General features: G+C 41.8%; 1 protein-coding gene and 1 non-coding gene across 2 annotated transcripts in view; both read left to right on the forward strand.

The window, feature by feature from the left end:
* Window positions 1–18,288, forward strand: part of CDC123 (cell division cycle 123) — a 55,451-nt gene extending 37,163 nt beyond the window's left edge. The window contains exons 11-13 of the mRNA XM_065871423.1: window positions 13,528–13,653; window positions 17,073–17,210; window positions 18,006–18,288. Coding sequence (XP_065727495.1) covers window positions 13,528–13,653; window positions 17,073–17,210; window positions 18,006–18,032 — 291 coding nt within the window. The 3' untranslated portion in view covers window positions 18,033–18,288. The remainder of the gene's footprint in view (window positions 1–13,527; window positions 13,654–17,072; window positions 17,211–18,005) is intronic.
* A 3,321-nt stretch (window positions 18,289–21,609) lies between these two features.
* On the forward strand, window positions 21,610–21,682 carry TRNAG-UCC (transfer RNA glycine (anticodon UCC)). Its single transcript has one exon. It is a non-coding gene; the product is annotated as a tRNA-Gly (tRNA).
* The last annotated feature ends 1,392 nt before the right edge of the window (window positions 21,683–23,074 follow it).

The raw sequence follows: 23,074 nt of genomic DNA on the forward strand, positions 1-23,074 counted from the left end.
CCTTAACACTAGGACGCATGATATCTTCCATTGTTATGTGTCACAAATTCAAGGATTATTAATTTAACAGATGGCTAAGGCCACCCTGTGTCCTCCTTTCCCCTTTTGTCGGGGGCCTGGGCCTACTTAAAATAGTTGAGTTTGTACTCTTCGGTGTGGCCAGGAATTTGTCACTGGATATTTAGAAGTTATTATTTTCAGTTACCTGAAAGGCCCTTAGCGTGATTCGAGTCACTTGCATCTTTAGACTGAAGACGATTCGAGTAGTTTGTATTTACTCTGTAATCTTGAAGTGATGGAAACTTCTGTAATGAAAAAGAAAACAAAAACCTGACCTAGTACATCCTGCAGCAGAGATTTCACTATCAAGACATGCAATCTTTTCAGAGAAATTTGGGTCACTAGGTGTCCTGTGACAGTGCTCACTGACTTAGCTGTTCAGAGGACAGCAGATGTGTTTTCTAAACATTAGACCCCTGTGTTTCTTAAATGTCTCTCACATTTTTCTTCTTCCCTCTCGGCGCTCCTATCACCTCATTGTAGTGATGATTGTGATACCTTTGAATCATTTTTTGGACAAAAGGAGGGGCCCATATGGTCATATCCCAAAATAACTGTTAACTGTTTACTCATCTCTATGAAGCCAAAGCATCACTTACTCTGTTTTCATGTCTGTCTTTTTTTTTTTTTACATCTTTATTGGAATATAATTGCTTTACAATGATGTGTTAGTTTCTGCTTTATAAGAAAGTGAATCAGTTATACATATACATATGTCCGCATATCTCTTCCCTCTTGCATCTCCCTCCCTCCCACCCTCCCTATCCCACCTCTCTAGGTGGTCACAAAGCATGGAGCTGATCTCCCTGTGCTATGAGGCTGCTTCCTACTAGCTATCTATTTTACGTTTGGCAGTGTATATATGTCCATGCCACTCTCTCACTTTGTCACAGCTTACCCTTCCCCCTCCCCGTATCCTCAAGTCCATTCTCTAGTAGGTCTGCATCTTTATTCCCATCTTATGCCTAGGTTCTTCATGACCATTTTTTTTTTTTTTTTAAGATTCCATATATATGTGTTAGCATACGGTATTTGTTTTTCTCTTTCTGACTTACTTCACTCTGTATGACAGTCTCTGGGTCCATCCACCTCACTACAAATAACTCAAGTTTCATTCCTTTTTATGCTTGAGTAATATTCCATTGTATATATGTGCCACATCTTCTTTATCCATTCATCTGTTGATGGATACTTTGGTTGCTTCCATGTCCTGGCTCTTGTATATGGAGCTGCAATGAACATTTTGGTACATGACTCTTTTTTTTTTTCTATAAAATGTGTATTATATATTTATATCATACTTGTACTTATATTAAATATATATTATATTTAATATATAAAACATGTATTTATATAGTATAGTAGTACTATTAGGTTTTTGGGTTTTTTTCTTTTTCTAATTTGACACAAATACTTTAATACACACAGAGAGTAACAAAATAATGCACAATTGGCTAATACCTTAAACAAACCATTTGGTCATCATTTAAACTTCATTTTCATGTGGATCTGCTTTCTTTTTTTTTTTTGCTCACAACTCACATACACACACTGTATTTTATTTTTACAAGAGATAAATAAATTGGCACCAAGCATTGTAAATGGATGACCACAACAAAAGCAACAATGATTGCAATTACCAAATACGAAACACACTCATACTATGTCATAATATTGATGTTCAGTCCAGTAATCCTCCACTGTAACAGCTCCTTTACTTTGCAGTGAAAATTGATTTGTATATTTTTTGCCTCTGAGTCCTTGTGGGATTTTTTTTTTTATTCAAACAGAAAGTCACAAAAATTATAATCATCCTCATCTACATGACTCTTTTTGAATTATGGTTTTCTCAGCGTATATGCCCAGTAGTGGGATTGCTGGGTCGTATGGTAGTTCTATTTTTAGTTTTTTAAGGAACGTCCATACTGTTCTCCATGGTGGCTGGATCAATTTACATTCCCACCAGCAGTTCAAGAGGGTTCCCTTTTCTCCAAACCCTCTCCAGCATTTATTGTTTCTAGATTTTTTGATGATGGCCATTCTGACCGGTGTGAGATGATACTTCATTGTAGTTTTGATTTGCATTTCTCTAATGATTAATGATGTTGAGCATTCTTTCATGTACCTGTTGGCAATCTGTATATCTACTTTGGAGAAATGTCTGTTTAGGTCTTCTGCCCATTTTTGGATTAGGTTGTTTTTTTAATGTTAAGCTGCATGAGCTGCTTGTAAATTTTGGAGATTAATCCTTTGTCAGTTGCTTCATTTGCAAATGTTTTCTCCCATTCTGAGGGTTTTCTTTTTGGCTTGTTTATGGTTTCCTTTGCTTGCAGAAGCTCTTAAGTTTCATTAGGTCCCATTTGTTTATTTTTGTTTTTATTTCCATTTCTCTAGGAGGTGGGTCAAAAAAGTTTTTGCTGAGATTTATGTCATAGAGTGTTCTGCCTATGTTTTCCTCTAAGAGTTTGATGGTATCTGGCCTTACATTTAGGTCTTTAATCCATTTTGAGTTTATTTGTGTGTATGGTATTAGGGAGTGTTCTAATTTCATTCTTTTACATGGAGCTGTCCAGTTTTCCCAGCTCCAGTTATTGAAGAGGCTGTCTTTTCTCCACTGTATATTCTTGCCTCCTTTATCAAAGATAAGGTGACCATATGTGTGTGGGTTTATCACTGGGCTTTCTATCCTGTTCCATTGATCTATATTTCTGTTTTTGTGCCAGTACCATACTGTCTTGATTACTGTAGCTTTGTAGTATAGTCTGAAGTCAGGGAGCCTGATTCTCCAGCTCCGTTTTTCATTCTCAAGATTGCTTTGGCTATTCGGGGTCTTTTGTGTTTCCATACAAATTGTGAAATTTTTGTTCTAGTTCAGTGAAAAATGCCATTGGTAGTTTGATAGGGATTGCATTGAATCTGTACATTGCTTTGGGTAGTAGAGTCATTTTCACAATGTTGATTCTTCCAATCCAAGAACATGGTATATCTCTCCATCTCTTCGTATCATTGTTAATTTCTTTCATCAGTGTCTTATAATTTTTTGCATACAGGTCTTGTCTCATTAGGTAGGTTTATTCCTAGATATTTTATTCTTTTTGTTGCAATGGTAGATGGGAGTGTTTTCTTAATTTCACTTTCAGATTTTTCACTATTAGTGTATAGGAATGCAAGAGATTTCTGTGCATTAATTTTGTATCCTGCTACTTTACCAAATTCATTGATTAACTCTAGCAGTTTTCTGGTAGCATCTTTAGGATTCTCTATGTATAGTATCATGTCATCTGCAAACAGTGACAGCTTTACTTCTTCTTTTCTGATTTGAATTCCATTTATTTCTTTTTCTTCTCTGATTGCTGTGGCTAAAACTTCCAAAACTATGTTGAATAATAGTGGTGAGAGCACTATTGGGCAACGTTGTCTTGTTCCTGATCTTAGTGGAAATGGTTTCAGTTTTTCACCATTGAGGACGATGTTGGCTGTGGGCTTGTCATATATGACCTTTATTATGTTGAGGAAAGTTCCCTCTTTGCCTACTTTCTACAGGATTTTTATCATAAATGGGTGTTGAATGTTGTCAAAAGCTTTCTCTGCATCTATTGAGATGATCATATGGTTTTTCTCCTTCAGTTTGTTAATATGGTGTATCACGTTGATTGATTTGCATATATTGAAGAATCCTTGCATTCCTGGAATATACCCCACTTGATCCTGGTGTGTGATCCTTTTCATGTGCTGTTGGATTCTGTTTGCTAGTATTTTGTTGAGGATTTTTGTTCATCAGTGATGTTGGCCTATAGTTTTCTTTCTTTGTGACATCCTTGTCTGGTTTTGGTATCAGAGTGATGGTGGCCTCGTAGAATGAGTTTGGGAGTGTTCCTCCCTCTGCTATATTTTGGAAGAGTTTGAGAAGGATAGGTGTTAGCTCTTCTCTAAATATTTGATAGAATTTACCTGTGAAGCCATCTGGTCCTGGGCTTTAGTTTGTTGGAAGATTTTTAATCACAGTTTCAATTTCAGTGCTTGTGATTGGTCCGTTCATATTTTTTATTTCTTCCTGGTTCAGTCTCAGAAGGTTGTGCTTTTCTAAGAATTTGACATTTTTTCCAGGTTGTCCATTTTATTGGCATACAGTTGCTTGTAGTAATCTCTCATGATCCTTTGTATTTTTTCAGTGTCAGTTGTTACTTCTCCTTTTTCATTTCTAATTGTATTGATTTGAGTCTTCTCCCTTTTTTTCTTGGTAAGTCTAGCTAATGGTTTATCAATTTTGTTTATCTTCTCAAAGAACCAGCTTTTAGTTCTGTTGATCTTTGCTGTTGTTTCCTTAATTTCTTTTTCATTTATTTCTGATCTCATCTTTATGGTTTCTTTCCTTCTGCTAACTTTGGGGGTTTTTTGTTCTTCTTTCTCTAATTGCTTTAGGTGTAAGGTTAGGTTGTTTATTTGAGATGTTTCTTGTTTCTTAAGGTAGGATTGTATTGCTATAAACTTCCCTCTTAGAACTGCTTTTGCTGCATCCCATAGGTTTTGGGTTGTCGTGTTTTCATTGTCATTTGTTTCTAGGTATTTTTTTATTTCCTCTTTGATTTCTTCAGTGATCTCTTGGTTATTAAGTAGTGTGTTGTTTAGCCTTCATGTGTTTGTATTTCTTACAGATTTTTTCCTGTAATTGGTATCTAGTCTCATAGCGTTGTGGTCAGGAAAGATACTTGATACGATTTCAATTTTCTTAAATTTACCAGGGCTTGATTTGTGACCCAAGATATGATCTATCCTGGATAATGTTCCATGAGCACTTGAGAAGAATGTGTATTCTGTTGTTTTTGGATGGAATGTCCTATAAATATCAATTAAGTCCATCTTGTTTAATGTATCATTTAAAGCTTGTGTTTCCTTATTTTTTTCATTTTGTATGATCTGTCCATTGGTGAAAGTAGGGTGTTAAAGTCCCCTACTATGATTGTGTTACTGTCGATTTCCCCTTTTATGGCTGTTAATATTTGCCTTAGGTATTGAGGTACTCCTATGTTGGGTGCATAAATATTTACAATTGTTATATCTTCTTCTCGGATTGATCCCTTGATCATTATGTAGTGTCTTTCTTTGTCTCTTGTAATAGTCTTTGTTATAAAGTCTATTTTGTCTGACATGAGAATTGTTACTCCAGCTTTCTTTTGATTTCCATTTGCATGGAATATCTTTTTCCATCCCCTCACTTTTAGTCTGTATGTGTCCCTAGGTCTAAAGTGGGTCTCTTGTAGACAGCATATATATGGGTCTTGTTTTTGTATCCATTCAACTGGTCTATATCTTTTGGTTGGAGTATTTAAGCAATTTAAATTTAAGGTAATTACCGATATGTGTGTTCCTATTCCCATTTTCTTAATTGTTTTGGGTTTGTTATTGTAGGTCTTTTCCTTCTCTTGTGTTTCCTGCCTAGAGAAGTTCCTTTAGCATTTGTTGTAAAGCTGGTTTGGTGGTGCTGAATTCTCTTAGCTTTTGCTTGTCTGTAAAGATTTTAATTTCTCTGTCAAATCTGAATGAGATCCTCGCTGGATAGAGTAATCTTGGTTGTAGGTTTTTCTCCTTCATCACTTTAAATATGTCCTGCCACTCCCTTCTGGCTTGCAGAGTTTCTGCTGAAAGATCAGCTATTAACCTTATGGGGATTTCCTTATGTGTTATTTATTGTTTTTCCCTTGCTGCTTTTAATATCTGTTCTTTGTATTTAATTTTTGATAGTTTGATTTTATTTATTTATTTTTTGTGGTACATGGGCCTCTCACTGTTGTGGCCTCTCCTGTTGCGGAGCACAGGCTCCGGACGCGCAGGCTCAGCGGCCATGGCTCACGGGCCCAGCCACTCCGTGGCATGTGGGATCTTCCCGGACCAGGGCACGAACCTGTGTCCCCTGCATCGGCAGGTGGACTCTCAACCACTGCGCCACCAGGGAAACCCTCATAGTTTGATTAATAAGTGTCTTGGCATGTTTCTCCTTGGATTTATCCTGTATCGGACACTCTGTGCTTCCTGGACTTGATTAACTATTTCCTGTCCGATATTAGGGAAGTTTTCAAGTATAATCTCTTCAAATATTTTCTCAGTCCCTTTCTTTTTCTCTTCTTCTTCTGGGACCCTTATAATTCAAATGTTGGTGCATTTAATGTTGTCCCAGAGGTCTCTGATACTGTCCTCAATTCTTTTCCTTCTTTTTTCTTTATTCTGCTCTGCAGTAGTTATTTCCACTATTTTATCTTCCAGGTCCCTTATCCGTTCTTCTGCCTCAATTATTCTGCTATTGATCCCTTCTAGAGAATTTTTAATTTCATTTATTGTGTTGTTCATCACTGTTTGTTTGCTCTTTAGTTCTTCTAGGTCCTTGTTAAACATTTCTTGTATTTTCTCCATTCTGTTTCCAGGATTTTGGATCGTCTTTACTATCATTATTCTGAATTCTGTTTCAGAAAGACTGCCTATTTCCTCTTCATTTGTTAGGTCTGGTGGGTTTTTATCTTGCTCTTTCATCTGTGGTGTGTTTCTCTGTGTTCTCATTTTGCTTAACCTACTGTGTTTGGGGTCTCCTTTTTACAGGCTGCAGGTTCATAGTTCCCATTGTTTTGGTGTCTGTCCCCAGTGGCTAAGGTTGGTTCAGTGGGTTGTGTAAGCTTCCTGGTGGAGGAGACTAGTGCCTGTGTTCTCGTGGATGAAGCTGGATCTTGTCTTTCTGTTGGGCGGGTCCACGTCTGGTGGTGTGTTTTGGGATGTCTGTGGCCTTACTATGATTTTAGGCAGCCTCTGTGCTAATGGATGGGGTTGTGTTCCTGTCTTGCTAGTTGTTTGGCATAGGGTGTCCAGCACTGTAGCTTCCTGGTCGTTGAGTGCAGCTGGGTCTTGGCGTTCATATGGAGATCTCTGGGAGATTTTTGCCGTTTCATATTATGTGGAGCTGGGAGGTCTCTTGTGGACCTGTGTGCTGAACTTGACTCTCCCACCTCAGTGGCACAGCCCTGACGCCTGGCTGGAGCACCAAGAGCCTGTCCTCCACACAGATCAGAATAAAAGGGAGCAAAAACAGAAAAAAAGAAAGAAGAAGATAAAAGAAAAGAAAAGAAAAGTTATTAAAATAAAAAATAATTATTAAGAGAAAAATTTTTTAAAGTAAAAAAAAAAAAAAAAAGGGACAGACAGAACCCTAGGACAAATGGCAAAAGCAAAGCTATACAGACAAAATCACACCCAGAAGCATACACATACACACTCACAAAAAGAGAAAAGGGGAAAAAAATATATATGTATCGTTGCTCCCAAAGTCCACCTCCTCAATTTGGGGTGATTCGTTGTTTATTCAGGTATTCCACAGATGCAGGGTACATCAAGTTGACTGTGGAGATGTAATCCGCTGCTTCTGAGGCTGCTGGGAGAGATTTCCCTTTCCCTTCTTTGTTCGCACAGCTCCCGGGGCTCAGCTTTGGATTTGGACCTGCCTCTCCGTGTAGGTCGCCTGAGGGCATCTGTTCTTCTCTCAGACAGGACGGGGTTAAAGGAGCAGCTGATTCGGGGGCTCTGGCTCACTCAGGACGGGGTGAGGGAGGGGTGCGGATGCGGGGCGAGCCTGTGGCGGCAGAGGCCGGCATGACGTTGCACCAGCCTGAGGCGCGCCGTGCGTTCTCCCGGGAAGTTGTTCCTGGATCCCGGGACCCTGGCAGTGGTGGGCTGCACAGGCTCCCTGGAAGGGGGGTGTGGAGAGTGACCTGTGCTCGCACACAGGCTTCTTGGTGGCGGCAGCAGCAGCCTTAGCGTCTCATGCCCGTCTCTGGGGTCCGTGCTGTTAACCACGGCTCGCGCCCATCTCTGGAGGCCCTTTAAGCGGTGCTCTTAATACCCTCTCCTTGCACACCCCGAAACAATGGTCTCTTGCCTCTTCGGCAGCTCCAGACTTTTTCCCGGACTCCCTCCCGGCTAGCCGTGGTGCACTAAGCCCCTGCAGGCTGTGTTCATGCCGCCAACCCCAGTCCTCTCCCTAACATCTGACCGAAGCCCGAGCCTCAGCTCCCAGCCCCCGCCCGGCCTGGCGGGGGAACAGACAAGCCTCTCGGGCTGTTGAGTGCTGGTCGGCCCTGACCCACTGTGCGGGAATCTCCCCACTTTGCCCTCCGCACCCCTGTTGCTGTGCTCTCCTCCGCGGCTCCGAAGCTTCCCCCTCTGCCACCCGCAGTCTCCGCCCGCGAAGGGGCTTCCTAGTGTGTGGAAACCTTTCCTCCTTCACAGCTTCCTCCCACTGGTGCAGGTCACGTCCCTATTCTTTTGTCTCTGTTTTTTCTTTTTTCTTTTGCCCTACCCAGGTACGTGGGGAGTTTCTTGCCCTTTGGGAGGTCTGAGGTCTGCTGCCAGCGTTCAGTACGTGTTCTGTAGGAGTTGTTCCACGTGTAGATGTATTTCTGATGTATTTGTGGGGAGGAAGGTGATCTCCGCGTCTTACCCTTCCGCCATCTTGAAGCTCCTCCCACGTGTCTGTCTTCACGGGTGATGGCATCTGTTAAGAATTAGGAAGAGGAGGCAAGAACTGAGATGTGGTACAAAGGAGAGATGTCACCTGGCAGAGTTTCAGCTTAGTGGAAACATCTTAGAGAAAGGACGGGGAGCTGGCACAGTAGAACGGGTAGGAACCTGAGCTGGTGTGTACCCGTGGCTCAGTTCTAAAGCCGGACCCCAGCCACATGCAGTCAGTCACACACCATTGTTTATCGAGAGCCTGTCCTGTGTTAGATGCTGGGCTTCTAACAAGCACCTTCCAACCAGATGATCTCTCGACCGTCAAGGAGCTTATCTTCGAGACTTAAGCGTTCCAGGATTGGCCTGGTAGCGAGCAGGATGGAATCAGTGAGGGAGGGAGGGAACCTAGCCCATTGCCCTGAATGTGTGGCTCAGAAGAGCTTTATTCTCATTTAATTCAGCATCTCCCTTAGTCCATACCACCCTGTGAGTTGTGGTATTTGTTCCCATTGTTCAGATATTCAGTCTGAAGCATTTCTGTTCTAATGCACTTATATTTAATGGCATTTGAAAATTTGGGGTTTGCCGGGGTGTCTCAGTATTTCCCTGGCACATGTCCAGGTCTGCTGTGGTTCAGTAGGGCTGGCAGGTCCGTGCACATGTGTGAGTTGGTGAAACAGCTATATAAATGTCTTAAGTGAAGTTGGACATGGACGTCAGTAATTATGACTGTGATCTGACAGAACTGAAAGCAGTTTGCGTGCTTTTAAATTGGGAAACACGCCAGTGTAAACATCCTGACGGTTTCTGAGAAGAGATGTCAGCCATGTAAAACTCATTTGCATTCATTCAGTGGTACTTGTATCACTGTTTGTTGTCTTGAATATATAATTTTATGGCTACTCTTGTGAGAAAGCTAACTCTTCTTTTATGTTGGTCTCTGATCTGAAGTATAACCAAAGTGTATCTAGGCTTGGTGACACTCTGCTGTGTCCACGTTCTGACAGCAACTGGGCAGGTGGACTCAGTGTTGAGAGCTTCTACCTGCCCGGTATGTCAGAGCTACAGCGCCCCCATCCAGTAGGTCTGGGATGAGGCCTTGGAATATGTATTTTAAGAAGCTTCTTGGAAGCAACCTAAGTGTCCATCATCGGATGAATGGATAAAGAAGATGTGGCACATATATACAATGGAATATTACTCAGCCATAAAAAGAAACGAAATTGAGTTATTTGTAGTGAGGTGGATGGACCTAGAGTCTGTCATACAGAGTGAAGTAAATCAGAAAGAGAAAAACAAATACCATATGCTAACACATACATATGGAACCTAAGAAAAGAAAAAACGGTCATGAAGAACCTAGGGGTAAGACGGGAATAAAGATACAGACCTACTAGAGAATGGACTTGAGGATATGGGGAGGGAGAATGGTAAGCTGTGACAAAGCGAGAGAGTGGCATGGACATATATACACTACCAAATGTAAAATAGGTAGCTAGTGGGAAGCAGTCGCATAGCACAGGGAGATCAGCTCAGCTCAGTGCTTTGTGACCACCTAGAGGGGTGGGATAGGGAGGGTGGGAGGGAGGGAGACGCAAGAGGGAAGAGATGTGGGGACCTATGTATATGTATAACTGATTCACTTTGTTGTAAAGCAGAAACTAACACACCATCGTAAAGCAATTATACTCCAATAAAGATGTTTAAAAAAAAGAATAAATCTTAATGTATACCAATTTAAAAAAATCATTTAGGAGTTTGGGGGAATCCCAGAATGGAATGCAGAAACTGAGAAAAGAATTTAAATGGATTACAAATCCCAGTTGTGGGACATTCTGCAGAATGTCTGACCAATAATCTGCAAAACTGTCAAGGTCATTGAAAACAAGAGTCTGAGCGACTGTGAAAACCAAGAGAAGCCTAAGGAGACATGACCATTAAATGTGATGTGGTGTCACTGATGAGATCCTAGAACAGGAAAAGGAAATTAGAATACAGTTAAGAAAAATAAAAGACAAACCAGGAGCTGGGAGAAAATATGTGCAATACACATTTCTGATAAAGAACTTCTATCTAAAATTACACAAATAACTCTTAAAACTCAACAACAACAAACAAGAACTAAATTTAAAAACTGGGTGGAGTACATTAAAACTCTCTGTACTATATTTGCAGTAACTCTATAAATCTAAAACTGTTCTAAAATAAAAGTTTATTTTTAAAGAAAAAAAAAGCTTCTGAAGTGACGATAATGCACAACTAGAATTTAGAATAACTACCTTAGGTACTTGAAAAATGATTCGGGTCCCCCTATGTATTTTTTTTTGGTATGGTTATTGTCTTGTTATTAATTTCATTGCTTTTGGGGATGAATATCAACTTGTATCTTTGATATTGTTGAGAATGGATCTGCAGCCTCATTTTTTACTTTTTATTTCTGTCTTACGAGTGATTGAGGAAGAAAGTACAATTTCTAATGTGCTAAGTATTCTTTAGATATTTGTTAGATTAAGCTTGTTAATGTCATTAGTGTGAAAATATACATAGAAGGTCTGATTCTTAACCTTGCTCCTCTGCGCTCCTATGGTGTTAGTTTCTTATGTATCCTTCCAGTATTTCTTGATGCAAAAACAAGCAAGATACTTATTTTTTTCCATCTTTCTTACACAAGAGTCAGCATATGATATACGCTTGAACCTTGCTTTTTATACTTTTTAAAAACAGTGTGTTTTGCAGAGCTTTCCATTTTCTTACAAGGCATAGTATTTCATTATGTGGATGTACTATCTAGTTTGATGAGTCACTTCCCTATGGATGAATGCTTAGCTTGTTTCTAGTCTTTTACACACTGTGCTATGGTGAACAGTCCATATACTGGTGTGTGCACATGTGTGCATGTCCTGGTCTGAACTGAACTCTTTCAAGGAGTAGACTCTGTGTTACTGATCTTTATGCACTCGTGCCTGGCACGGTGTTTGGTGCATAGAGATTTAATTGGGTGGATGGGGGGGTGGTCAGTTGGTTGATATTAGGAAGGTCGGTGTGACCACTCTTGTCTGATGGGTTGCCTAAAAGCAGAATTTCTCAGGATGTCTTGTTCCTGAGGTGTGACATGAAAAACATTACAGGTTTGAAATCCTTATCTTGATAGCTTTATGCCTGGTTACAGCTGGCTTATTTTTCTTTAAACTAGAGGATGGCTTCTGAACTACAGAACAAATTCTGCCAGCTATCAGTCCTAACAGTGGTGATTTTATTTGTTTTTTACAATGTGGCATATTTTTAGTTTATAGAGCTAAATATTCTGATGCTAACAGGTGCGAAAGTTTTTTTTTTCTTTCTTTTTAATAAGGAGATAGTTTTACTGGTTATAAAATCTCAAGTCCAAATGGTTTGAATTTTAGAAAGTACTCATTTTGTTAAAATAACATACAGTATATGAGAGACATCTGAGTAATCGCTGAAAAAGCAAAGCTGAAATCATACCAAGGAGTTGATTGATGGCTGACATTATTTGACGTAGTCAGAGAAGGTACGAGTGGGCACCAAACTGAAGTGAGGATACAAGTCAAGTGGCAAGAAGGAATTGCAGGGTTTCTCCTGGGGATTGTAGAAACCAGGAAACTTAGTCAATGGTATATGGTAGAAACTTCCTGTAGTAGTTCTTTGCCTCTTATTAGAGGTTTCTAGTTTGCAGCCAGTTCTAGGAAGATGTTTCATCTTTCTTAAACTTTTCCTTTAACACAGATGAGAAACAGTACTAGATGTTAGTAATGCTGGCTTAGCAGTCCAGTTCCTTTTCAATTTTACACATGCGTGGCTGATCAAGACACGATTGCTACATATTTACAGAAAAAACTACCAACAACAAAACGGTATGATTAAATAAATGTCTCAGTGAGAAAAATCAAAAGGAGCAAAGATAAAAGTTTCAATGAAACATTTATCTAGTAAAATGTCACATAACGTCTCCGTGATCAAATGTGTTGACTTTAATCTCCTGGCGGGATTTCACAGATTCTCCAGCTCCTTTACGTCAGTGCTCTGCCACTTTATACCAAGGTGCAAAGGTGCAGACTCTGTCTGACTTGGGTCAGAGGTGTCCTTGCCCTGAGGCTGGAACCTATCACTTTGGCCATTGCTACTCTCAGAGTAGGAGAAGATGGCTTTTCTTTTCAAGGTTGATTTCTTTTCTTCATCTCCCTTTCATGTGCCATCAAGTTCTATCATGCAGAGAAAACAGTTATTACATTGAAATGAAAGACAGCTGAGCATTTTCTTATGTCTTTCGTGTGTTTAAAAAAAACAAGCCTCGGGCTTCCCTGGTGGCGCAGTGGTTAAGAGTCCGCCTGCCGATGGAGGGGACACGGGTTCGTGCCCCGGTCCAGGAAGATCCCACATGCCGCGGAGCGGCTGGGCCCGTGAGACATGGCTGCTGAGGCTGCGTGTCCAGAGCCTGTGCTCTGCAACGGGAGAGGCCACAGCAGTGAGAGGCCCCCGTACCGCAAAAAAAAAAAACCGAAAAAAAAAACAAGCCTTTGCAGAAACCTCTCAGGGCTCAGGGATGGTGCTGAGAACTGCTGGCCTCTTCATGAAAGATCATTGAAGTTACCCTTGAGAGCATTCCAGTCATGCTACTTTGGTGGAACCATTTTGTAAGATTTTCCTTTCCCTGCTTGGGTTTTTGACATAAAATTCTCGTGTGATTGGAGGCGGAAGTCTACGTATATGTCTTCGTCGGGCTTTCTTTTTCAGGATCTCTCCTCCGCCTTTAGGGGCGGCCTCCCCTTTGGCGCTGTGCCTGCACCACTTAGACAGGCGGCCCCTTCTCAGATGGGGCCTGGAGGAAACTGTCTTTTGAAAGAAGTGATATGATTTTTAAGATGACCTTTTGGGTAGAATAAGATGATCTTTCTTATAAGCCAGATTACAGACTTTATTTTATACTTATTGATCTTTCTTTCTGTACTGCAGGGGAAGGTGTGGCTGATTGATTTTAATCCATTTGGTGAAGTCACAGATGCGCTGCTGTTTACTTGGGACGAACTGTTATCTGGAAGAAACTTAAAGGGTGATTTTAGTGAAGAAGTCCTGGAGCAGGTAAGATGATAAGAAAGATCCCCAGGAAACCTGTCAGTCCACTGAGGAATTGTTTGCTGGTTCTCCAGGCGCTGACACAGATTTACTCACAGATACTTTGCTGAGTTCTTCGTTTCGTACTCTCTCGTGAATGTTTTCTGTCTTTCACAAAATAGTTGTATTAGAGAAAGGGTGTGCGCTTTGATTTTTTCACTTCACTTTGTCTAAAGTGAAGATGATCATCTGATAGTTTCTTTTCTGGTTATTTTTCTTTCTCTTGGCTCTTCTGTCCTGCCCACCTGAGAATCCGGACCGTGGGTCAGGTCGCGCATCTGTTTATTCTGGTCCCAGCCCCGGGCTGCCACGCACGGTTAGAGGGATGTTGCCCAGATGCGCAGATGGGACGGGGAGGGGGCTTGTCCCAGTCACCACCCCCGACTTCCCATGGGCTCTGACCGCAGGTTCTGTCGCCCTCGCCAACGTCCCCTCCTGCTGTCCACGGTGGCCGTTCCACGCACTCCATGCTCCTCTGAGCTTCCGTCCATCACTCCTGTCCTCCTCAGCAGCTGCTTTCATGTCTTCCCTCTTAGGAAAAGAGAATCCATCGGTGAGAACTCACTCCGTTTAACTGTCGTCAAACCTACAGACTTACCTGCATCCTTCCTCCCGAGTCTCGTCTCTGCCCCTGCGTCTCTCCAGGTTCCTGGGGCTACCATCTGTCTTCTTTACTTTTTCCAGTCTCTTCCTTTCTCTGTAAGCAAGTAACCGTGTTCTGACGCCTCCTGTCATAGAAAGCAAGACTTCCCTCAGCCCCGTAATGCCTGCTCATTTTTAAAGGAAATTCTAAAGTCACCCATAATCCCACCTCCTCGAGAACCACTGTTAATATTCTGGTGTGTAACCTGCCTGCACACATACACACGAGGCTTTCTAAAGTAAATGAGAGTGCTCTGCGTCTACAGTTCTGTCCACGGAGCTCTTCATTTCGTACTCTCTCGTGTTTTCTGTCTTTTACAAAATAGTTTTATTTTCACATGGTTGTTTAAAAACACACAGAATTAGAAAGAGGCGAGACTTGAAATCCTACTACCTAGAAATGGCTATTCTTACCACCTCTGTTGAGGTTTTCTGGGCATTTTTTGTGTATATACACATGCGTGTGCACACATTATTTTGGCAGTGGGGTCCTGCGAGTTCCTCTCCTGCTGTTGGGCCACTTGCTAGTCCTGTGGCCACCGCTCCCCAGCCCGCTTGCCGCTGGGCCTCCCCCGGCTCCCCACCCTTCGCCCCCCCTCCCCCGGTTCCAAAGAAACTGTGGTGAGGGCTCCACCAATGTGTCAGGAATTCCAGCGAGCAGTGCACAGCCCTGCTCTTCCTTAACACTGGGCCGCGTCTGAGCTGTTACCTCTTGTTCCTGTCACACCCTTTCCCCTGGTTTCCATGACGCCTGCTCGCCTCCCGGCTTTCTTCCTGCTTCTCCGGCTGCTGCCTTGCCCTCCATGGGAACATCTTTCCTTCTGTCTGTCTCTGAAATAGTCCTTTTCATCCTTACTCTGTCCCGGGCCGTCCTGGGCCTTGTTTTTCTAGATCTGACTGTGGTCTCTGTTTTCCACATCAAGGCGCTTGCCCTGCTGTGTGGGCCTCGCCTGCAGACTTGCCTGCCTCCTGCGTCGGGCTGTAGGTTTCTGAGCCCATTGATGGTGTCTCTGTTCTCCATGTGTCTGTGGGGCTGCACACAGTGCCAGGCATAGCTAAGGTTGATCGAATTAGTGAATGAAGGGATCTTATTCCTGCTGGCATCTTAAGAGTTGTGGGCCATTAAATCTGAGCGTCAAGGAAGAAGATTTGGCACAAGGTTATTTTTTTTTCAGTACGCGAGCCTCTCACTGTTGTGGCCTCTCCTGTTGCGGAGCACAGGCTCCGGACGCGCAGGTTCAGCGGCCATGGCTCACGGGCCCAGCCGCTCCGCGGCATGTGGGATCCTCACGGACCGGGGCTCGAACCCGTGTCTGCTGCATCGGGAGGCAGATTCTCAACCACTGCACCACCAGGGAAGCCCACACAAGGTTATTTTTAAATATGAGGGACAGAGTTATTGGATAGAAACAGTTTGCACAAGATTCACTGTATGATCCAAATTCATTCATTCTTCCTTCCCTCCCTCCCTCCCTTTCTTTCTTCTTAATGTAAACAACCTCATATTGGAGGTTGGGGATGACAGAAGGGCAACAGGAACTGGCCCCTGCCTTTCCCCAGCATCACCTCCCGTCTGTCCTCCACCGCAAAGAGATCTGCCTTCCTTTTGTTCCTCGAAGCCACAAAGCCCTGCCTGGCCTTCAGGTCTTTGCACTGGTTGTTTCCACCGCCTCCAAAGCCGTGTTCACTCCCAGACCTCACGAGGCTGCTTTCCTCCTACTTCTCAGTTCTCAGTCCAGACGTCGCCTCCTGAGCAAGGTCCCACCTGGCCCCCCTCTAAAGAGGAGTCTGTGTGGTTCTCCTCTTACCATAGTGCCCTGCTCTTTTGTTTTTATAACACTTTTTACTCTCTGGAACAAGCTTGTTAATTTATTATTTGCTTGCTTGGTGGCTGTCTACCATCTTGTTTTCCAGTTTTTCTCCCACCCCTAGAACAAGGTCCAGCAGACAGGTGTTTCATGAGTACTTGTCAGATGGCTGGTCTGTCTGTCATAAGGTGTGGCCTGCTTTCTAGGGCTCCATGGTCCCGTTCCGTCCAAGTTCCCGGCCTGTCTCCACATGCTGGACACGATCCATCCCTCACCTAGGTCTCTGCCACCCATGAAGCCCAAACACAAGGCCTCTGACTCTGAAATCCTTTTCAGCACCAGGCAACATGTGAATATCCTATGCAAGACTTAAAGCATGTACAATAAGGAATGTGAAGACTTGTTAAATATGATCCTTGAATTTGCAGTTTTACATAGGTGCTGAGAGGAATCTACAAATAAGTCTGTAAAATGCCGTGAGAAAAGCACAGCAGCGTTTGGGGTTCGGAGCACTCGTTTGCCCTTACTGTTGACTCTGTTCTCTAAGGCGTATTTCCAGCAGTGCACCTGTGGAAAGCAACAATGTTTATAAAGCATGCTGGCCTGTGTGGGACCACTCGAGGCAGCCTCAGGCCTGGAGAGACCCGCAGCCCTTCATGGCCATGGTGGCTGCACAGCGAGCACTCAGGGACCACCTAGCCCCCCACAGGGACTCTGGCTTCAGATACCTTAGATGTGTATTTTCTTGTGAACATGTGGAAGTATTTTTAAAACCTTGGTGCTTTCTTTTACTTCAGTATCTGATTTTCTTCCCTACGTAGTACAGAAGAGGACATGTAGTGGGAATTGCTACACCAGTATCTTTGTTTCAGTTTGAAGAGTAGACTTAAAAAAGGACTTTCTCAGCGACTTTCCTTTTTCTTTTCCTTTGTAAAGGATGCTCCGGCCTTCCGTTGTACCAACAGCGAGGTCACAGTTCAGCCGAGTCCCTACCTGAGCTGCCGGCTGCCCAAGGACTTTGTGGACCTCTCCACCGGGGAGGACGCTCACAAACTCATCGATTTTCTTAAACTGGTAAGGTTTATGTGTACTTAGTAGGCTGGCCAGCTCTGCTTTCAAGTTGACTCTTTAATATTTCACTTTAGTTATATACCACGTAGACTTTTATTTGATGATTGGGAATTAATGGGCAAGAATTACTAATTGAGGTCATTTTATAATGACATATGTCAAGTAAGCTGAAAGATTAATTTATTGATTAAAATGACAGAAAATGTTTTTTATGTGTATGGTTTGAGTAATTTTCATAATACTTGTAATCTTGAAGAAAGTATGTATAGTTGACCCTTAAACAACCAGGGGAAAGTCCACATATAATTTATAATGAACCCTTTGTATCCACGGTTCTGCATCCATGGATTCAACCGGCGGTGGGTCCTCAGTACCGTAGTATTTGCTACTGAAGCAAATCCACATGTAAGTGGCCTGTGAAGTTCAAACCCATGTTGTTCAAGGGTGAACTGTATACTGTTATAGGGCTGAGAGCAGATCAGATCTCTCCTATGGGTACTCTGGGGGGAAGGTGGAGTATTTGTATTTGTGTGTGTTTCTGGGTGGGAATATTTGTACATAAAGAAGGAAGAGAAGAAAATGTTCAAATATCTTGAGGATAATGTGCCCAGGAGCCAAAGTGATAAACTACTTTAATGAACTACAGAAGGCATGGGTTTTTTCCGTGATAATTTTCAACCACATCTTTTGCCAAGGGCCTCTAGAAAATTATACTTGGTGACAGAAAAAGCGATCTTGGCTGAACAAATATCCCAATTAGAATGTGCTGTTTTAATGCATCTTGGTTTCCTTTGACAGAAAAGGAATCAGCAAGAGGATGACTGATTAGCATGCTAGAGTTCAAGGCCAAGTCACACAGGAAACCACTGCTGCTTCTGGAGGCCGTACATAGTCCACAACCTCCTATTAACCCAGTCAGCGGGGGAGGGGGAGGGGGCAGCGTGGAAGTCAGTGGCTTTTTATATTCATGTATAAAACTGGGGGAAATGGAGGGACTTTGCTACTTGTAAAAATAACACAATAAATAGATCTTAAACATGGGAAACCATCCTGTTCCAATGATAAAATACTTTCTATGAAATACCTTGTTCTTTAGGCTCAGTCTATTTATATTTATCTCTGTTCCTTGTGCTATTTTTTTAATACCTGGCAGGTAGCTGGGCAAGTTTATATTTGTTATACAGAAATGGGTTCTTTCTTTATCATTACTTTTCCCATTGAAAAAATAGAACCTTATATTACTATAGAAAATATTTTTCCTACTTTGAGGATTTTCATGTAATTTTTCTATCAGTTGAGCTTCGGTTTGGGTATAGTTAAAATAATACAGACCTCTCAAACTGTCAGCCATGAATTTCAGTATAGTACCTTAATGTGTATCCCTAAAACTATCACAGATATAATTCAGCCTTTCAAACAGTTATTGGAATTTGGGGGGAGGTAGATTCACTTTTTTAGGCCACCGTTTTAGTAATTCTTCAGTGTCGTGACTGATGATGATATGTCAGCGATACCTGATTTACTCAGCACTCGCTAAATGCTAAGACGCTCTGCTAAGTGCTCTCTATGTGGTATTTTACATCACGGAGCAATTTAAGAAAACAGACGTTACAGTTTCCTAGGGTATCTATCTAATGTGGTATCAAAGAATATCTTACTAGTTGGAGGTATGTTTCTCAACATCAGAGAGCATGTGCTCCCATAGAAAGATAACAGAGAGAAGTGGGGCGAAATCTCCCCTTTCTGTGTAGTTAAGGCAGATTACGTGTAGTGATGAAAGATATCATTTCTCATTAGGTTATTTCGAATTCTGTCTTGCTGTGTGGTTTCTCCGTTACAGTCACTTGATATTGGTGTTTAAAATACAAAGATCAAGTGTATCAAATGCCATTTCTGAGGCCAACTGTTTGAGGTATAAGTGCTTCAAAAATATTTTTGTTTTTTAAACTGCTCATGGCCTTCTGTTAACTCATAATGGAGGGATCTATTGTTGTGAATTGATTTCATCTTAGCTCTGAAGCTCGCTTCGCCAAGATGACACTTGACCAGTCAAAAAAAGGAAATGTATTTGATACCCATTGAAAAAGTTCAGACTATGTATAATAAAAAGACTCAAGCAAAATTTAGCAAACAGTTTATAAAAAGGACAATTCTTGGTGTAAAACTCATTAACTTTTTACTTTAATTTTCCTGAGGGTATGATTGAGTTGAACTCGCACTTCCCTTTTAAAAATGTGATTTTGGTACATTGTTTCTGTAGTATATTTAATTCTAGTTGATTCTCCTGGTGTTAATATTAAATATAGGATAACATGCAGGAAATATTCTCCTAATTCAGATGTCATTTATGCCCGCCTAAAGATTAGTTTTCGAATTATCCTTTTATTATGTTGGCTTTATCTATTCTTTCTTTGAGGTACCTCAGGTTTGCGCTTGAATTTAGAGAGTGGATACACGTGTGATTCCTTAGTCTGGTTCTGAAATCCTGCCTTCGGAAGAGAAGACATTACAGATCTTGATTCTGACAGGTTGGGATAAACATGTTTACTTTGTCCTGCAGGCAGTGGCATGTAGCACAGGCCTCGCAAACAGCAGACTTTGCCAAAAGTTCTGTTTAAAGAAGTGTCATTTTGATTTGCATTTTCTGAGTTCATAGATCTTTCCCATCTACTCAGCTTTTTTTGGAAATTGAAGATCATGTCTGTTAAGAAGCAAACAAAGCTTGTGTGACTGAGTTCTTCAGCTGAAATTTGTTTTCTTACCTATAAATTGGGAGAATAATAAACTCATGCCTCTGTTAAATGAGAAGTAAAGCTTTCCATGTAGTGCATCGTACGCAAGCCCCTAAGAAATGGCAGTTATTATTACCATTCTGCTTTGCAGACTTCTGTAGTTTAAAGGCAAATTCTTTCTTAACAGAACCAAAAAAATTTTGAGTGGTTCAGCCCACTTTCTTTTCCTTTTTCCCTCCTTCCCTTTCCTCTTTTTCCCTTCCTTTTTTTTTTTTTTTTTACAGAAAACTGCTCACAGAAGTTAAGACTTGTCCAAAATTGTAGCAGAATCAGAACCACAAAAGAACCTCTAGTCTAATGCTGCTCTCTAAGGATTTGTAGCCTAATATTTTTTGTAGATAAGTTTCAACCAGAACATATTATTATTTTAATAACAAAATTTTCAAAAAGAATTGTTTTTTAAATAAAAGTAAGTACAGATTCGTTTCACATATCTCTGTGCAGAGGAATTAAATAAAAAGATACTAAATATAGAGAAATTAAATGAAGAAATAACTGAAAGATTTAATTCAATTTCATGTTTGTATTCACTAGGCTGATCTTGAGAGGAGACTTAGCCATCTTTAAACATTTTAAAGACAGAATTCCTATTTAACTAAACGTTTTATTCATGTGTTGTCTTGGCTCATAGAAAACAGTTTCAGTAAGTGTTCTAAGAAAAGAAATAGTGATAAACTCACCCTCCATATGCACTGCAGCTCTGTTATGTATACACATTAAGAAGAGGCATGAGGAATGGCAATATAAGACCTAGTAACAAAAAAGTGGTTGAAGCAGCAGCTAAATGCCCCATGTGACGAGCTTAGGCAGTGAGTCTGGCGTTAATTACCTGAAGAGAGAATGCATTCAAATGTGTCTTTTTTTTTTTTTGAACCAGGGAAACCAAATAAAATGACGCTTCTAAATACATAGAGACAGAAAAATTAACAGAGGTGGAACATTAAGGTAAAGAACATTAAGGCAGCGACTTGTTCATCCAGCAGACGTTTTTCGGGTCCAGGACAGTGTTAGATGCTGTGTGTACATCTTAAGCGTCCTGCCTTCAGAGACCTAACAGGATACAGGACACCATGATAGACTCGTACGTAAAGAAGGAGGGTTTGATGAGTTGCAGCAACTTGAAGACCTCTGTGGGTGCAGAAAGAGCGGTCAGGGCCTTGTCCAGGTGAGATGCTGGGATTTCATTCTCAGGTGAGGCGGGAGGCCATTGGGAGGTTTACGCAAGGGAGAGACGTAATCTCATGTAGGGCTTTGAGGTGTTACTCTGGTTTCTGGGTGGGAAGCGGAGCGATCAGTTAGGAGACAGTGACTCGTGGTGGTCAGGGTGGCCCCCGCTGCGGATGAAGGTGGTGTGAGGACATGAGGTGCAAAGATTGGGGATACAGCCAAGGGGAAGCCCTGATGGGATGTAGGGCGTGAAGGAGAAGGAGGGTGTGAGCTGCCGAGTGGAGGGAAGGCAGTTTTCTAAGCATGAGAAGGAATAAAAGGGAACCAGGTTAGGGAGGGAAATCAAGACCTCCATCTTGGACATGAAGAATTTGAGATTGCAGTGACTTACCAAGTAAACATGTCGAGAGACAGTTGGATTTAACAATTAGAACTTGGGGAATTCCCTGGTGGTCCAGTGGTTAGGACCCGGCACTTCCACTGCTGTGGGCCCAGGTTCAATCCCTGGTCGGGGAGCTAAGGTCCACACAGTGCAGCTAAAACAACCCCCAAAAAACAATCGGAACTTCTGTGGAGCAGTGGGAGCAGATCAAAAGGCCTGGCAAATTGGGAAAGAAAGCCGGGGGGGGGCATTATGTCCAGCTATGTGGGACACTGCTAAGAAGTTAGATAAGGCGGGCTTCCCTCGTGGCGCAGTGGTTAAGAACCCGCCTGCCAATGCAACAGACACAGGTTCGAGCCCTGATCCTGGAAGATCCCACATGCCGCAGAGCAACTAAGGCTGTGTGCCACACCTACTGAGCCCACACTCTAGAGCCCGCAAGCCACAACTGCTGAAGCCAGTGCACCTAGAGCCCGTGCTCTGCAGCAAGAGAAGCCACTGCGATGAAAAGCCCGTGCACCGCAACAGAGTAGACCCTGCCCGCCGCAACTAGAGAAAGCCGGCGTGCAGCAATGAAGACCCAGCACAGCCAAAAAAAAAAAAAAATTAGATAAGGCAACAAAAAGAGTTCTTACATATTACAGGTTGAAATCTTTTAATTTGTTGGAAGACCTAATGTGGGTGTTTAATGTGAATTTAGACCGGTGATTCTTACTGATATTTATGTATAAAGTACAAATCTCTCTGCACCACAGAAGTTAATATTTAGCAATGTAATTATTTTGAGATTCTTTAATTGATCATTTAATTTTGTTAAAGTCTCAGTATGAACTAAGATGACTTAAATTGGGTTTTCTGCATCACTGATTTTTTTGACTGTTGGACACTCACATTTAATGGGTAGAGTTCTTAGGTGGATTATCTCACCACGTACTTACAGACTTTTAATCAAGGAAAGCCTTAAACTGAATTTCCCCTACTCGTTGCAAGTGGTTCTCCCCACCTTGAAAAACGTCTGTAAAGTGTCAGCACGAATTTCGGAACAAGGCAAGCAGCTGGGCCGTCAACTACCCATTCATAGTGTGTGAGCAAGCAGTCTTTGGGGAACTGAGTGTAAATAACATAATAATCTTCCTAATAAGCATGAGGAGAAATGGATTTCTTTGAGAATCTGGTGAAAGATACAGGCTCACCTGAGGAAAATCTTTACACACAGTTTCAAGGGGTCTTAGACCTCAGATTAAGACCCCTGCACTAAAGCTGTGTGGGATCAGATTAGAAGCCAAAGCTTCTGCACTTGTAAGAATGGAGCCATTTCATAGTGTGTAGTGTGCCTCAGAGAAGTAACGCACACAGCTTCCCTTTTAACTCAAGTAGTTTCCAACAGTGTTGTTTCTGTAATTAATTAATTTATAGTACATTCCCCTCAGATTGTCAGCTCTCATAAACAAAGTAAACTGAGTGTTAGAATTCCACCAGAAAAGCAGAAGTGGTATGAGTCATATACATACATATATGTGTATATA

This window comes from Phocoena phocoena, chromosome 2, assembly GCF_963924675.1.
Source record: "Phocoena phocoena chromosome 2, mPhoPho1.1, whole genome shotgun sequence".
Classification (NCBI taxonomy): domain Eukaryota; kingdom Metazoa; phylum Chordata; class Mammalia; order Artiodactyla; family Phocoenidae; genus Phocoena; species Phocoena phocoena.